The 16,878-nt window shown below is 31.8% G+C and overlaps 1 protein-coding gene across 1 annotated transcript; it reads left to right on the plus strand.

The window, feature by feature from the left end:
* The first annotated feature begins 3,983 nt into the window (after positions 1 to 3,983).
* LOC140816559 (uncharacterized) lies at positions 3,984 to 8,389 on the plus strand. Its single transcript, XM_073175905.1, is given in 9 exon segments — positions 3,984 to 4,191; positions 4,691 to 5,761; positions 5,845 to 5,935; positions 6,026 to 6,171; positions 6,173 to 6,184; positions 6,379 to 6,430; positions 6,560 to 6,639; positions 6,728 to 6,821; positions 6,895 to 8,389. Coding segments are annotated over 9 exon segments (2,097 nt in total). The 5' UTR covers positions 3,984 to 4,179; the 3' UTR covers positions 7,434 to 8,389.
* Positions 8,390 to 16,878: the final 8,489 nt, after the last annotated feature.

Consider the following 16,878-nt stretch of genomic DNA (forward strand, 5'->3'; position numbering starts at 1 on the left):
AGACGGCCTCGCGAATCTTTATCTTTGAGACGGGTTAAACTTTCCGATATTCACAATAAAAAATAATACTCTTAGCATAAAAAAGTAATATTTTTTCACATATGACCTAAATAAGAGATCCGTCTCACAAAATATAACAGCGAGATTGTATATTATTTTATCGTGCAATTTATTCTTCGTGTTTTTTTTCCGGCTTAAGCATGATTGGTTTGGTGGTCATATTTTTTGGAAATTTAGAACTACAATTGATCGTAGAATATATAATTTCATCAGGAACAGAGTCATCAAAATGAGCTGGATACATCAAATCGGCCCACATTGCCAAATGGTTGGTTTTAGCGGGTTTCTATTAGATTATTGTGTTTTCTTTGGAGCATATGGATTTCACGGATTTAAAATTATGAGACGAGTCATTTTTTTATATTTTATAATAAAAATAATATTCTTAGTATAAAATTAATATTTTTTCATGTGTGAAAATTCAAAACATTACAAGTAAAATATACATATTTGAGAATTTAAGATGAAATATTAAATATTTTACGCAAGACCATTTTTTAATTGGGTAGAAATTTTGATCAAAGAGTCCCTCGTGTGTGTTTTATTTACTCAGCTCCGTGTCCTCTTTTAAAAGTGTCTAGTGAATTTATGCGGGATGCAAAATAATTTTGAGAGTCAATATATGTGAGATCAGGTCGACTCAATTTATATTTATCATAAATAATAATAATATTTTTGATATAAATATAATATATTTCATTAGTTAAGTTAGGTGTGATATTCGTCTCGTAAAATTGATTCGTGAGATGTTTTTTATATAACGTGAATAAAAAACTAAGGTTTCGTTTGGACAAACACTTATAAATTTTTTTATAAAAGTGTTTTTTACAACATTTTTATATATAAATTTAAAATTTGCTTTAAAAATAAATATATGTTTGTATAAGTGCTATATAAAAATATATTTTTATAATTAAAAATAGTTACGAAATTTTTTGGATAATTATTTTATAAAAATATTTTAATTATAATTTATTTTTCTAATTTTTTTCTTGTTGGTGATTTGTTAACTGTTTGACACGTGCATGTGACCGTGTAAATTCATGCAAGCGACTAAGAAAGTTGTTGTTTTTGTACGCCACTTAGTTCAAGTATACTTTTATTTTATTCACCATCACAAATAATAACGACAACAATAATAACACATGTAGGTAAAGTAGGTTTTTCGGGTAGATATAGTATCTATGTTTGTCGGAAAGATCGAAAAAAATAATGTTTGACATAAATAATAATATTGTTTTCATGAATCAAGTCAAGTTGAAATATCTGTTTCATAAAACTGATTCATAGAAACAACTACTGTTATCATCATCGTCACCATTATTTTCAGTTCTCCCTCCAAAATATAAACATTAAAATTCTATTTTCATTGATCGCAATTATATAGCAAAATATCTATTTTTAATATCATTTTTTATTATTTTACCAATATATAATTGTTCATTAAATAATTAGCAACTTCCAATAATTTTTTATACAGGGAAATGTTATTTACTTTCCAATTAATCCTACCTCAACCGACATTTTCAATTCATAAAGAGACCACGATACCTTTTGTTACCCTTACTAATTTTTGAAATATATGCACCAAATAAAAAATTCTAGTAATCGCTCATGTATTTTATTCATATAATATAATTTCATAACATGATTTTTTATCTCTCTAATTTACCTTTTCCCCGATGTGTGTTCATATAATATATAATTAGTATATTAAACGACAATATATTCAACATTTATTTTAATAAAATATTTTTTAAAAATAAATGAATTTTATTTATATTTCAATTTCTATTTAAATCTTAGATTATTTTTATTAGCTATTGTGCCATAATTTCTCTATTTTTAAAAATTTTAAATAATAATTTTAAAATTATAAAAGTTAAATCAATTGTTTTTAAAAATTAAAATAATATTTGCCAAGCGAGTGTAGCGTTGCAAGTATGCCTCCGGAACTTGGCCACAGAAGTATATTTATATTATGGAATTGTAATTGATAAAATGGAAAGTAATTTTTTTTTGGGTATATTTATGTCAAAAATTAACAATAGTGATCAACTTGTGAATTTTAAAAGTAGGTTCGAGTGAGATTACCAAAAATTATAATCGGTGGTAATAATGCTAATCAAATCTTTTTTAAAATTATATAGAATTCTAAGTACTATTGTTCTATTAATTGTCACATATCGGTTGGTTAAATAACTTGGGAGTTCCGACCAATTCTATCCTACTCCGGGAGATTTACTCACTGTCACTAAATAATATATATGTCTAGCATTTAAAAATAGCTACAATAATTTTATTAGTGTTTATAAATGGGTAGAACATATAATTTCTTATAATAATCACTAAATAATATATATGTCTAGCATTTAAAAATAGCTACAATAATTTTATTAGTGTTTATAAATAGGTAGAACATATAATTTCTTATAATAATCACTAAATAATATATATGTCTAGCATTTAAAAATAGCTACAATAATTTTATTAGTGTTTATAAATGGGTAGAACATATAATTTCTTATAATAATTAAATTTTAAAATATTGATTTTTTACAATTTATATGATTCTAGCACAAAAATAAAAATAATAAAAATAAAAATCTCAAACCTCAAACGTAAAAATTTTACTATCAAATAAAAATTTCACGTAATTTTACTTTTTTTCTTACACATGTCTTTTTTTTAACTATTATTATTAAATTTCACACTACTTTAACCAAAAATCAACCAAACTAATTTCGTTTCATGTATATAACATGTGTTATATTATTATTATTATTCTCAAATTTTAAAACTTAATATTTATATTTAAAAATTACGTGAAATTTTTATTTGATAGTAAAATTTTTACGTTTGAGGTTTGAGATTTTTATTTCTATTATTTTTATTTTTGTGCTAGAATTATATAAATTGTAAAAAATCAATATTTTAAAATTTAATTATTATAAGAAATTCTATGTTCTACCCATTTATAAACGCTAATAAAATTATTGTAGCTATTTTTAAATGCTAGACATATATATTATTTAGTGACAGGGAGTAAATCTCCCGGAGTAGGATAGAATTGGCCGGGAGTTCCTCCCCTTGAGCTAGCTTTTGGAGTTGAGTTAGGTCCAAGTTCCAATCTTAACATGGTATCAGAGCTCGGATTCCACAGTTACGTGCTGGACTGCCTATAATTAGGCCACCCGTTCTGCCCATAATTGGGTCATTTGTAAACTCCACGCTCGAGATGTTCATTCTTGGGTGTGAGAGGGGTGTGTTAATTGTCCCATATCGGTTGGTTAAATAACCTGAGAGTTGTATATACGGGCTTGGACAATCCTCCTCTCTTGAGCTAGCTTTTGGGGTTGAGTTAGGTCCAAGTTCCAATCTTAATATGTTCAATCGCTCGACCAAATAAAAACAATTTTTATAACTCAACATACTAAAATATACATCTCAACATACTAAAATATACAAAAACTGTGAAAGGAAAAATTATTTTGTGGAATTTGTTTTTTCAATAATTTAAAGTGTGTGGAAACCCGGATAGAATTACAATTATGGGCGAACTAAAGCAAATATTCTTCAAGCAAAATATCGTTAGAATTTATATTTGGTTTAAGTAACTCACACTGTCTAAATATCAAATTCTTTATAAGAGAGAACGAGAGAAAAAAGATTATTATCAAAGCAAGAACAAAAAAATTCCATATTCAATCTATTATTAACAATAATTACACGAGAAACACAATATCAAGTGTATTACCCGATGTGACATTGCTACAAAATCTATCGATGCTGATTATGGTGAAATTATGAGTTTCATATATTGAGTGAAATTACAATATTCATTGAAATCTGTCGCCAGATTTCACTACATGTATAATAACTTATGAGTGAAAAACAGAGCATGATATTTTCAACAATATGGCTATATCAGTATCTACTTTCCATTTATGACCATTCCCTTTCTGTTCCAATTTTTTCAGTGTCCACTCTTCTCTTAGCTTCTTCTTTATAGAGACCCCCAAGCCAAACCCATCGATCTCTGTGCTATAATGGCACAAAACTGATCACGCCCATGTGAGCAAATCTTACACTCCGATATTTTTTTAATCCTCTTTTTATATGTACATGAAGGTGAATCTGCCTTTTCCTATATGTCAGTTTATTAAAATGTGATCAATCCTTAGTTTGAAAAGCCAAGAAAGTTTTGACTTGATGGTAGGTTCTCAATTTGTTTTGTGATTTGTGTGGGTTTTTGCTTGGATTTTTAATGAAGAAAAATGGGTTTTATTTTCTAGGATTAATGTATGTGTAGGGGTAAGAAAAAAACTCTCTTTTTGATTGTGGGATGGTAACTGGGAACTCATGTGGGAGACCAGGTTCAATGGGTGAGGATTGCGATCCATTTTGGGTCTATTGCTTTTATCAGCGAAATTTGTTTTTACATTCATCCAGGATCGGTATTTTTTTTCCTTAAGCATTGATACTGCTGATAGTTGGCTTTTTTTCCCCCGAACTAGGTTATTTTCTCGGCATTTATTGTGCTTTCTTTGCTATTCAAGGTTTGGTATTGGAAGGGTAGAAGCACGCTGATTCCTACTCCTAAAAGACTGATTCTTTAGTTGGATTTCAGTTGATTCATGGGTTGAACTCAAGGAAACATGGACCAATGATGAGCAGTCGTGCGGAAGAATCTCGATTTTTTGACGCCATGGAGCACGTTTCATTGGCATCTGGTTCTCTTGATGATTGCCGTAGTTTTAAGAATTGGGAATATGATGTGTGGATTAATAGTCCTCAGAGTGTGAAGGAACGTCGTAGGAAATTCATTAGATGGATGGGATTGAGCTCAGATGGATTAGAAGGAGACGATTTCTCTAAAGAAGATATTGGTAGAATCATGGACAGTAGTGGAACAGTCCAGAAAACACCACTGAAAACAGAAAACCGGTTGTCTTCGGGCCACTCTTCTGCTTCAATTTGGTCTTACAATGATTTGGATTCGTCTATGGAGGTGGATTTAATTGATGTTAGAAGTGATAATTGCAGTGAGAGTGTATGTAATGTAATTGGATTAGTGGAAAATGAGAAAAACAAGTCGGAGCCGTCTCCGCCCCTTCAGCCGTTGGTGGAGAAAGAGCTGTTTGTTAATGGCAGTGCACAAAGAACCACGGATAAGTTGAAAGATAGGTTGTTGAATAGATTACGGTCCATTTCTTGTATGACGTGTAGCGCTGTGAATGATGATAATGTGCGATCGATTAATGAAACTAGGATTCGGAGAGTCAAGGTTAGATATTTTCGAAGAAGGATGAAGAAACTCTCGGCCCTTTTCACAGGACAAGACATACCAGCCCACGAGGGTCCTATATTAGCTATGAAATTTAGTCACAATGGAAAGTACCTGGCCAGTGCAGGAGAAGACAAGTTTGTGCGAGTCTGGCTAGTCGCGGAAGACGATAGATCAGATTTAATTGATATTCCAGATGCAGACCCGTCATGTGTGTACTTATTGGTTAATAATAAATCTGAATTAGGACCTCCGGAAAAAGATAATGTTAATGAATCCAAGTGTTCGAAGAAAACACAGGATTCAGCTTGTATCGTCTTTCCTCCTAAGGTTTTTCGAATTCTTGAAAGGCCCTTGCATTTGTTCCAAGGACACAAAGGGGAGATATTGGATCTTTCTTGGTCAAAGAATGATGTACATATACTTAAATTGTGCAAATTTATTCTGATATATTTTATGCTAGTTGCATTCAATTAACATCTTTTTTTTCCTTGCAGTGCCTCCTCTCTGCATCAATTGACAAAACTGTTCGGTTATGGCGAGTTGGAGTCGATCATTGCCTCAAAGTCTTCTCGCATAACAATTATGGTACGTGCTGCTAAATACTTGGTTTAGGGAATCATTGAATGTGGTTTTGAACTGATATCTTTTGCCAAAAACAAATTGAACACTATGCAGTGACGTGCATTCAGTTTAACCCTTTGAACGATGATTACTTCATCAGTGGTTCAATCGATGGGAAAGTTCGGATTTGGACAATAAATGGCTGTCAAGTTGTTGATTGGACTGAAACTAAGGAGATAATAACTGCCATTTCTTATCGACCCTGATGGACAGGTCTGTTCCTTTGCAGAATAGATGGTGCGAATGTTGTTTTCTCTTTTATAATGCGAAAAGAAATACATGGAAAATTTTAGGAGGGAGGTGGGCAACTGACCCTGGTTGCCATCCTTCCCTTGGTACATTAGTACCACTTTTCATTTTGTAATCGTAGAGTACATCAACTAAGCATTTCTTTGTATCTTACGCAGGGCGGTGTAATTGGCTCCGTTACTGGAACCTGTCAGTTTTTCATCATATCAGGTGCTCTAAAATGAATTCATGAAATGTTTCTCTTTTTCGCCATTCTGGTTTCAATCCTCTCTTTTCTTGGTTCTTATTTGTATTGCTATGGGAAGAAGGGTCACAAAATAACCATTTTTTATCTATCAGATAACCGTGTGCAGTTTGAAACTCAGATGTGCTTCGCCAGCAAGAAGAAGTCACCCTGCAAAAGGGTAACCGGCGTCCAGGTTATTGTTGATGCATTCAGGATAATATTTACCCGTTAAGAAATTTGCGACTTACATTTATTCTACTTTTATTGTTCTGTGGATGCAGTTTTTAGCACATGACCCGAGCAAAGTGTTGGTAACTTGTGCAAATTCACAGGTTAGAATCATTGATGGTATGGATGTGATCAGGAAATACAAAGGTGCATTTTGATTCCTCTATGGGTTCATCTTCACTCTATATCTCAAAAATAATTTCAGTTTCTTTGTAACCAGGTATTCGAAATTGTGGGAATTATATTTCTGCTTCATTGACATCAGATGGGAAACACATTGTCTCCGCTTCTGAGGATTCAATTGTTTATATGTGGAACTACAGTGATCCGGTTTCAAATTCTCTGTCACAACCAAAATCCATAAGATCATTTGAGTGTTTCTCTTCAGATGTCTCAGTTGTCATACCCTGGCCTGGCTTGAAAATAGGGAACTCGGAAAATGAGTTAAAATCAAGAAAATTTGAGAATTCTAAAAACTCATTACCCTTTTCACTATCTGCTTATTTATCTTCTGGCGACCACAAATTTTTCCTAGATTCCAACCCTAAGGGATCCACGACTTGGCCCGAGGAAAAGCTACCAGTGTCTTATCCCCGAGATATGATGTCTTCCATGTGTAAATCTCAGTACAAACTTCTCAAGGCTTGTTGCCAAAGTACTTCATCCAGCTCTCATGCATGGGGTCTGGTCCTTGTTACTGCTAGTTGGGATGGAAAAATAAGATCTTTTTATAATTACGGGTTACCAGTTCCCCATTAAACACAAGGTCTCTTATTGATTGAGAACCAATGCTGCTAAATGTACGAAACTAAAGCTTTAGGTGATTGAGAGAACGACACGCACCACACCCCTTCGCCTCCCCGTGTAATGTGATAACAACCTTTTATCATTTTAAGGGGTGGACCTAACCAATTTCTCCACAGCTAATGCATTGCATGCTCAAGGAAGTTGGTCGTTTCATAAGGTGACAATCGGAATCTACAAAAAAAATGGCTACAAATTTTTTGGATTTCGTTTTAACTGAAAGATCATTCGGGAGAGAATGAATTGCCTTGCTGGTCGACCACGATGGCATCCTCTAACTGTCACATAGAGTTAGTTTTGGCATTATTGAAGTTATTGAGTAGACACAATCCTATTTATTGCCATACAGTGGGAGTGGGTACCCAAATTCTTCTGCACACGTCAATTGAAGTTTGAAAGGGCGACGACAGGTAGGAAGAGTCAAATATGCAAAAAGTTGATCAGAATAGCTGAGTTGATATTTCATTTGTTTATTGTGATATTTGCATTTGGTTCTGACCCTGAAAGGATATGTAAATGTGTGGAAATGGTGGTGGGACCTTGGTCATTTATACAGAATATGAGATGTGGGACTCGGCCGGGGAATGGTGGTGGCGTATATTGGTGTTGAACGAATGAGTGGGGATTGCAATCTTTATGGTTTATTTGATTGGTCTGAGTCATTGAGATATTTGTCTGCAACATTTTTCTATTTTTATCCTGGCCTAAGTTGCTCCCAGATGACCATTCTCCGGTCTGCGTCACTTGTTAATGGATGATCAGCGGCTTCGCCACGAGTTTGCAGTGCCTCTTTTAAGAAACTTGCTAACATGTCGTCGTATCATTGTTTTTCCCATCTTTGAAGAAGGGGGCAGATTTGATTTGCTAATTCTGTTTACATGGACCATTGGCAATCAAGACATATTTGGTCATTTGTTGTGAGATGTATATGTTAGGCATGCAACCAGATATATATATATTTTTTAAATTATTCTATGTTACATCATGAGTATTTCTCCATATATTTCAATATTATTACATCATGTGAGTTTCTCACGTTTCTATTGAATAATCCAAGGACAACATGTGACCACATCATAGAAAGATAAATACTTCCTATGGAATAATTTTTTTGCTGGTTCAGATTTGGAAAATTAAAGGTCCGGTTTTAAAACAAACTCAATGTTGCAAACTGACAAACATAACAAATCGGTAAACCAGCCCATATCTATACCACAATCAGTCACCGTGTTACGTGTCTGCACTTAAGAGTGTAAACGAACTGAATCGAGTAGAATATGACAAAAATTTAAATGTCAGAATTTGGCTCGAATTAAATCTATTCGAGCTCGATTCGAAGTTTGAAAATTTTGAGATTTTTGCTTGAATTCAGTTCGAATTAAAGCTCGAGTTCGGCTCGAAAGATTCCAATATATTCACGAATTATTTAAATTATTGCTCGAAAATGAGTACTCGAAAGACTCGAAATTTATTTATTTAATATATAATTATATTATATTAATAAATATTAAAGCTCGGGAGGAGCTCACGAACTATTGAATAAAATAATTTAAGGCTGAGTTCGACTCGAAAAAAGTTTGAAAATGTTCGAGTTTGGCTTGAATTCGATAAATTTGAATACGAATAAAGTATTTTCGAATCGTCTAAAAAAATTCACGAATAGACTCAGATCATTTGCACGCCTAATCTGCACCCCAAATAAGAACAATCATATGCCACTAATAAATTTATACATATGTTGTGTGCTTATACATTTTATTTTTATTAATAATTATAGCTCGAGTTAAATTAATATAGATTATGAACAATTTGTATTAAAAATCTACACTTCTATACTATTATATTAAGTGTGAGGCCTTAGAATAACTACCTTTGAGGACACCAAACTATTTAATTCCACAATTACCCTTCTTACCATATTTAAAACATTTTCAAGTCAGTCCATATTTTAAATAGAAAAAAATCAAAATAAAACTTCCCCTTTAAATCGAACAACCTTTCTAAATCGAAAATAATTTCATGTTAATTATTTAAAGTTATTTGATCAAATTAAAAATAATAATAGCACATGCGATGCATGTACATATTTTACTAGTATTAATAATTTTTGGGTTATATTTCGTAAAATCATCGTGTGAACAATGTCCTATTTTTTTTGATAATAAAAATGACTATATAATCCTTGCGTGAGAAGATGGTATTATTGTGATTTAGATATTAATTTGTTAATTAGTGTTAACCTCGTGAACGAGTCAGATAGAAACCTCGTCTCACAATTTGATTCGTGTGACGATCTCATGAAATTTTGGTAAATTAGTTTTAATATTTTCTTAAAATAAAAATATATAAACGATATTGTATATTTATATCAATATTCTAAAAATCATTTGATGAGGTATCATGTATTTTACACTAAAGAAAGAAATATAAAGTGTATTTTATAAAAAGTGAAGTGTAAATACTCACATAAATTTTTGCACTTATCATATAATCTCATTTAATTTAAGTAACAAGTTTGAGTTTTATGTTACTTTTATTTATTTAATCATATATACTCTTTAAAATATGAAATAAACTATAAACTTTTATGTGATATTATATTTTTCAAATTTTTAATGAATAATTTTATTATGATTTTTTTGATATATTGATTATCTATACATCGATATTATTATTATTTAATTATAACTTAAGTATAAATATTTTGTAAAATATTTAAAAAATAATTGAAAGTTCTAACCAAAATATACATCTAATAAATGATTTTTTTTTAAAAATCGTTATTATTTAAAATTTTAACTTACAATTAATATATGAACTTTTAAAATCTTTTTTTATTTCTTTTATTAACAACCGTACTACGTATCAAAATATCGAATATAATGATAAATAATTTAATTTAATAACATGATTGTTATAGTTATTTAAATATAATTTCAAATTATATTATTATATCAATAAATTTAAATAATTATTTAAATTTTCGAAATTATTATTTTTGATATTCCAGACACCACTCGATAAATATAATTAGATATATGTTAAGAAAAACGGGTCTTTTATCAAATTATCGTACTTTTGAATCTCGTTTATCAATCTAACGTACTTTTGTAAGATTTATAAAAATATTGTAAAAAATAAAAAATAAAAAAAAAAAAGAAAACTTGTACTCCCCCGCCCTTCCAAATGGGGGGGAGTAATTGTTTTTAATTAATTCTATTCTCCCCCGCCTGTGGGGGTGGCGGGGGAGAGTTTTAATTAATTCTATTCTCCCCCGCCTGTGGATGTGGCGGGGGAGAGTTTTAATTAATTTTATTTTTAAAATATTGCCCGCCTACGTAAGAGGGGCGGGGTAGAATTTAAATTATTTTATTATGTTTGCCCCGCCTATTACAGTTGCGGGCGAATTTAAATAATAAAATAAATTTGTTTTTTGTGTAATTATTGGTTGCTAATAGAAACCGACGAAACTGTATCGATTTGATCTATTGTCGTTATATATGAATTGATATGTGGTCTTATCTTATCATGTCTTTCAATGTCGACATAAATATCGACATGAATATCGTCAATTATTAATGTTTTTGTATTTATTTGAATCACGAGTTTTCTTTAATTTTTTTTTAAAATATAGGCAATAAAGAATTCATGTATTGTTTCTCTATATATATCTGAAGTTATTTTTCTTGTTTTGCATCTTTCTTGTTTTGCATCTGATAATAAATATTTTTTCCCGAGTTGTGGTTCCGTCGGTGAATTTAAGGAGTGAAGAAATATTTGGCATCCAGACTGATTGAGGTATATCGCTAATTTTTCAAATATGATATATCAATTTTTGTTTTGAAAATTACATCGATCAAAAAATAATTTTCATACAAATAATTTATATTCATAATTATTTTTTGTTGTAGATTGAACGACGAACGAAAGATTTGTTCACGATAAAGGACATCTTTTTCTAGGTATATATCATAATTTCATAAATTAAATCTTATTAGATAAATACTTCTATTATTTTTTATTGAACGAACCTAATTATATATTTCAAAAATATTTATGATCATTGATAAACATAATTTTTTTTTATATCTTGTTTATAAAATATATGTGTGCGTAATATTTATGTATATTAAATCATGATGTATAAACAATTTATTATATATATTATATATATACACACACACATATATGTATATATATATATATATATATATATATATATATATATTATATTGTTAATATTTATAATTCATCGTATTTTCCTGGTTTATATCTCATAAAATTTATGAATTTCAATGTTACGAACTTTTTAATATTTTTCGTACAAATCGTTCATAATTATTTTTGTGGTAGATTGGAAAGTTATGATATAGACCACGATAAGTAGAAAGTTGTTGTGGATTATGTGCTTCAATATTTATCCTACGAATATAAAAATATTAAAGTGATATTTTTATATACATCTTTATTGTATTTTTTATTTACAATTATATGTGTACGTGATATTTATGTAAAACAATATAATGATATTGTTTGATGTCTTTAGTTTGTGTATAATATAATTTTTTAGACATATGAATTTTATTTGAAATGTTAATACTAGAAATGTTTTTCTTTAAATTGAAATTTTTTTTTACATAAATTTAAATGCAGGCATGGATACAATTTCAGCCATTTTATATATTGGCGATGATGTTATCGTAAGACATGGAACAATCAATTATAGTAATAAAGGGGTGAAGTTAATTCGTATATCTAGATCTATGTCATTATGCGATTTGATTGAAATAGTTCATCGGAAGTTAGATATCGATCCCAGAAAATATAGGTTGAACCTTTCAACCAAATATTCGTATATGGACAAGTCGCGTTCAGTAGAAGTTCATGTTGTCCTTGACGATGATACTTTACAATTTATGTTTGGTCCTGGTTCCGATGTGCAGTGCATAGAGTTGTATATTGAATGTGAGGCCATTGAAGATAATGTAGTAACAAATGTTGTTGAGTCGTACATTCCATGTATTACCCAAGGTCTAAGTATGATAGGATTTGATCAGTCAGGTGGCACTTCGTCTGCTACTTACAATGAAAATGTTGATCCACCTTATTCTTCCATGGACAATAATATTGGGGACTGGGATCAATATATTATTGGATGCACAAATAAAGATAATAATTGTTGGCCGAACGTGAATTCTAATGCATCAAGTTTGGCTCGTGGAGTCGTTGTAGTGGCAACAGATGATGAAACATCACGTCAAATGTTTGCTGATTCTGCATTACTGGAAAGTCTAGAGAGTGACAGCGAGCCTGACACACCAGTGGGTGATGATTCAGACGAGGAGGGTAACGAGGACGCGTTCGAAAATGTTAGTGAGCAATTACATGGCGCAACTTCAGACATAGTTCCACTTGATGTTTCTAATATTTATGAGATGCCACAATTTTTTAGTGCTGTGTATGAAGAACAATGTCCTGATTCTGTAGGTGTGTCATCTGGGTCACAGACGGTCTTTTATAATCCGGAGAAAGGAGAATTACATAAAAACATGGTCTTTAGAAGCAAAAAAGAATTGATTGCAGCTGTTAAAGACTTTTCTGTTAGATGTGTAAGGCGTGAATATCGTGTTGTTGAGAGCACACCGACTTTATGGAAAGTTCGGTGCAAGAATCGATCATCGAGCATGGATTGTGGATGGGGCCTCCGAGCTTGTTTGAAAGCAAATTTGGGTTATTTTAAGATCACTAAATATGGTGATCGACACACATGTGTTTCTAGCCATGTTGGGATTGACCACAAAAACCTAGACAAAAACATGATCGCCTCGAATCTTATTGGTATTGTGCATTGTGATCCATCTTGTGAGATTAAATTTGTTCAGCAACTTATCAAAGACAAATATGGTTATGAAATTTCGTATGCCAAGGCATGGTACAGTTTGAAGCGTGCTGTTGAAAACGTGTATGGCACATGGGAGAGTTCGGTTCGCATTTTGCCAACATACATGGGTGCTCTTATGAAGTTCAATCCCGGAACAATCGTTGAGTGGAGACATTTTCCAACAAACAACCCATCAATAAAAGTTTTAAACTATGTTTTTTGGGCCTTTCGACCATGTGTAGATGGGTTCCGATATTGCCGTAAAATTATCAGCATTGATGGCACTCATTTATATACGAAGTATAAGCACAAGATGCTTATTGCTGCAGGTTTGGATGCCAACAATCAGATATTACCCCTGGCTTTTGCACTCGTGGATGAAGAGAGTTATGGTTCGTGGAAATGGTTTTTAGACCTTTTGTGTGTGCATGTTATTAATGGCCTACCAGGAGTTTGCATTATCTCTGATAGACATCGGGCCATCATTGGAGCTGTCGAGGGAATACCTCAGTTCAATCCTCCGTACGGTGTACATCGGTTTTGCCTGAGACATGTTTGCTCTAATTTCAACACGCACTTCAAAAACGTTCATCTGAAAGACCTTTGTTGGCAAGCAGGATCACAACACCAGGTTCGAAAATTTGACGATATAATGAACGAAATTAAGAACAAGCAACCAAATGCATACAAATATTTGTCTGAAATTGATAAACATAAGTGGACTCTTGCACATGATGGTGGTTGGCGCTTTGGCATGATGACAACAAATATTTCTGAGTGTCTTAATGGTGTACTCAAGGGTGCTCGTCGTCTTCCGATTACAGCAATAGTTAAGATGACTTTCCAAAGATGTGCGGAGTATTTTATAAACCGCATCACAAAATGTCAACGTATGATGCAGAACAACCAACCTTGGCCTGACTATGTGTTGCATAAATATGAGAAATGGTCTGTCAGATCCAACGAACATAGCGTGAGTCGGATCGAGATAAGAGCAAAGCAGGCTACTGTGACAACCTGGGTACGTCCAGGGCGAGGCAAACATGTCCAAGTTGTCACACTAACAACATGTGAATGCTCTTGTGGAAAGTGGACAATCTTCGGAATTCCCTGTTCTCATGCAATTTGTACGGCAAAACACTTTGGGTTAGATCCTACGACATTTGTGCAGCCATGGTTCCGGATTAGCGAATACATACATATGAAGGAAGATTTCATGCTGTTCAAGATGATCACTATTGGGATACACCAGTATTCGAGCTACGCCACAATCCAGTTCGACGTGAAAGAAGAAGATCAGGGAGATAGGGGTTATGAAACGACGAGTTATGTTATCATACCACATCGAATACTGACGTGTCATACCCACGTTTCCGTTTGTCGGTTCACCCTCAACAATCAAATTGAGCCTATCATTCCATGCACATATGCTGTTTTTATGATGTTCGGCCCAATTATAGTTTCGCCTACCTTGTCGGGTGCATTCGTGAAATTCATCCCCATCAAACGCTGGCCCTGGAATGTGCTGCAACTGACCAAATTGTTGGAGAACTCGGTCTGGGCGGTACATCTCCACAATGTTGAAACATATAAGCGGGCACACCGAACGCCAATATTCTTTGTCAAATTCATTAGAATATAGCACCCATTTGAACTACAATGAATGCATAAGGAAAATCAACTACGATGAAAACTTTTACACATATGTAACTAGTAATTAATATATTTAATTATTTGATAAATACCTGGTTTGGCTCCATCTTATCCAACAAATCACGAATCACTCGCACTGAGTGATTCGTAGTATGTGTCCACGTGAAACTACGGTTTCACCTGAATGAAATTAAATTGGGAATAAATTTGCAATCAACATCACATCACAAAAATACATTTACCCAAAGATTTATAAATATACCTTTCACCAAATGGAGGAAATGGAAGAATTTGGTCATTGTGATCATCGTCATCTGGAATGTCACCAAATGGATCTGGACAAAGAAATGTAATTCTAGAAAGTGCCCAAACCTACAACAATAATACATAAACGAAATATAATATTAATAAATGTGCAATGGAAAAATATGTTATGAAATAATCAAAAATTGCTAAAATTATGTATACCTGTAAAATGAAAATTGGTCCTGTTATTTCACCTTTGCCGATAGTTGATGCAGTACACAGTTCACGGTAGAGGAATGCTAGTACAGCACTTCCCCAACTGTATTTTGAAACCTGATTCGTGTCTCGGAGAAGACGTAAGTACATCAAATTTACGGAACAACCATCTGAATCAGGTAACATACATCCTCCGATAATCATCAATGCCACACACCGAGTATACCGCTCAACTTCTACATGTGTGCTATTATCGTTGATCAAAATTGATCTACAATATTGATCCAGCACTGACATTACCAATTTATTACCTCTGAATTGATTTACGTGTGGCATAAAACCCAACCATTCAGCACATTGACTTTGCCACACGCGTGGCTTAAAAGATTCGTCAACACCAGTAACAGCAAAACCGTTAATATTTAGATTCCATACCAGCTCAACATCTTGCAACGTTATTGTTGCCTCACCAACACGAAGATGAAATGTATGAGTCTCTCTACGCCATCTTTCAACGAGAGCCGTAATCAAATGATTATCATATTTGAAGAATCCGCAACGAATAATGCCATAAAGACCCATATCATTTAAACGTGTAAGAACGCGATGATGCAGTATTTTATCTTCACACAATTTGGATATAATGTTGTCGGATCGCCGCACCCTTAAAGTTCTATCCAAATTGTTTTTTGAAATGACACTTGATATATGAGTTTCTTGTCTATATAAAACATTACCATCTATTGGTCCAGCGTTAAATTCCATCTGTATTTCATATATAAAAAATTACCAGTTAGAAATAAATACATATTTATATATAATTTCATTGTAATTTAATTGATATAAATTTAATTATTATAGTCCATCTTAAGACACTATTTTTTAAAATATTCTTGTTTGTTAAAAATTTTATTATATAGCATTGCATTATTTTATAATCTTCAACTATCTTTTTCACTATTACAACTTTTATTTTTGATCAAAAAACATTTGACTCATTTTATTCCCTAAAATTTCTCGAATAATAATTGAAATAAATATATTATATTACGTGATCTTTAATTTAACACTAAAAAAATAATAAACATATAAAAGTTTATCTTGATGATTAAATTCATGTCTAATAAATTTTTTAGATTTTATTTTATTATTTATGTCTAATATTTTAATTAAATGATACTACTAAATCATAATATTTTCTGCTACATTTTACAAATTATTAATATTACAAAATATTAGATCTAATCTTAAAAAAAACGCTACTACATACAAAGTAATAACTTTTGTACGAAATATTACAAAATATTAGATCTAAATTTTAAATTCTCAAAGAATAGTTTGAATATAATTGTGAAAATGATTATTTATATTAACAACGTCCGTATTCATAAAAACAATGTAAAA

The sequence above is a fragment of the Primulina eburnea genome, chromosome 16 (genome assembly GCF_022965805.1).
Source record: "Primulina eburnea isolate SZY01 chromosome 16, ASM2296580v1, whole genome shotgun sequence".
Taxonomy (NCBI): Eukaryota; Viridiplantae; Streptophyta; class Magnoliopsida; order Lamiales; family Gesneriaceae; genus Primulina; species Primulina eburnea.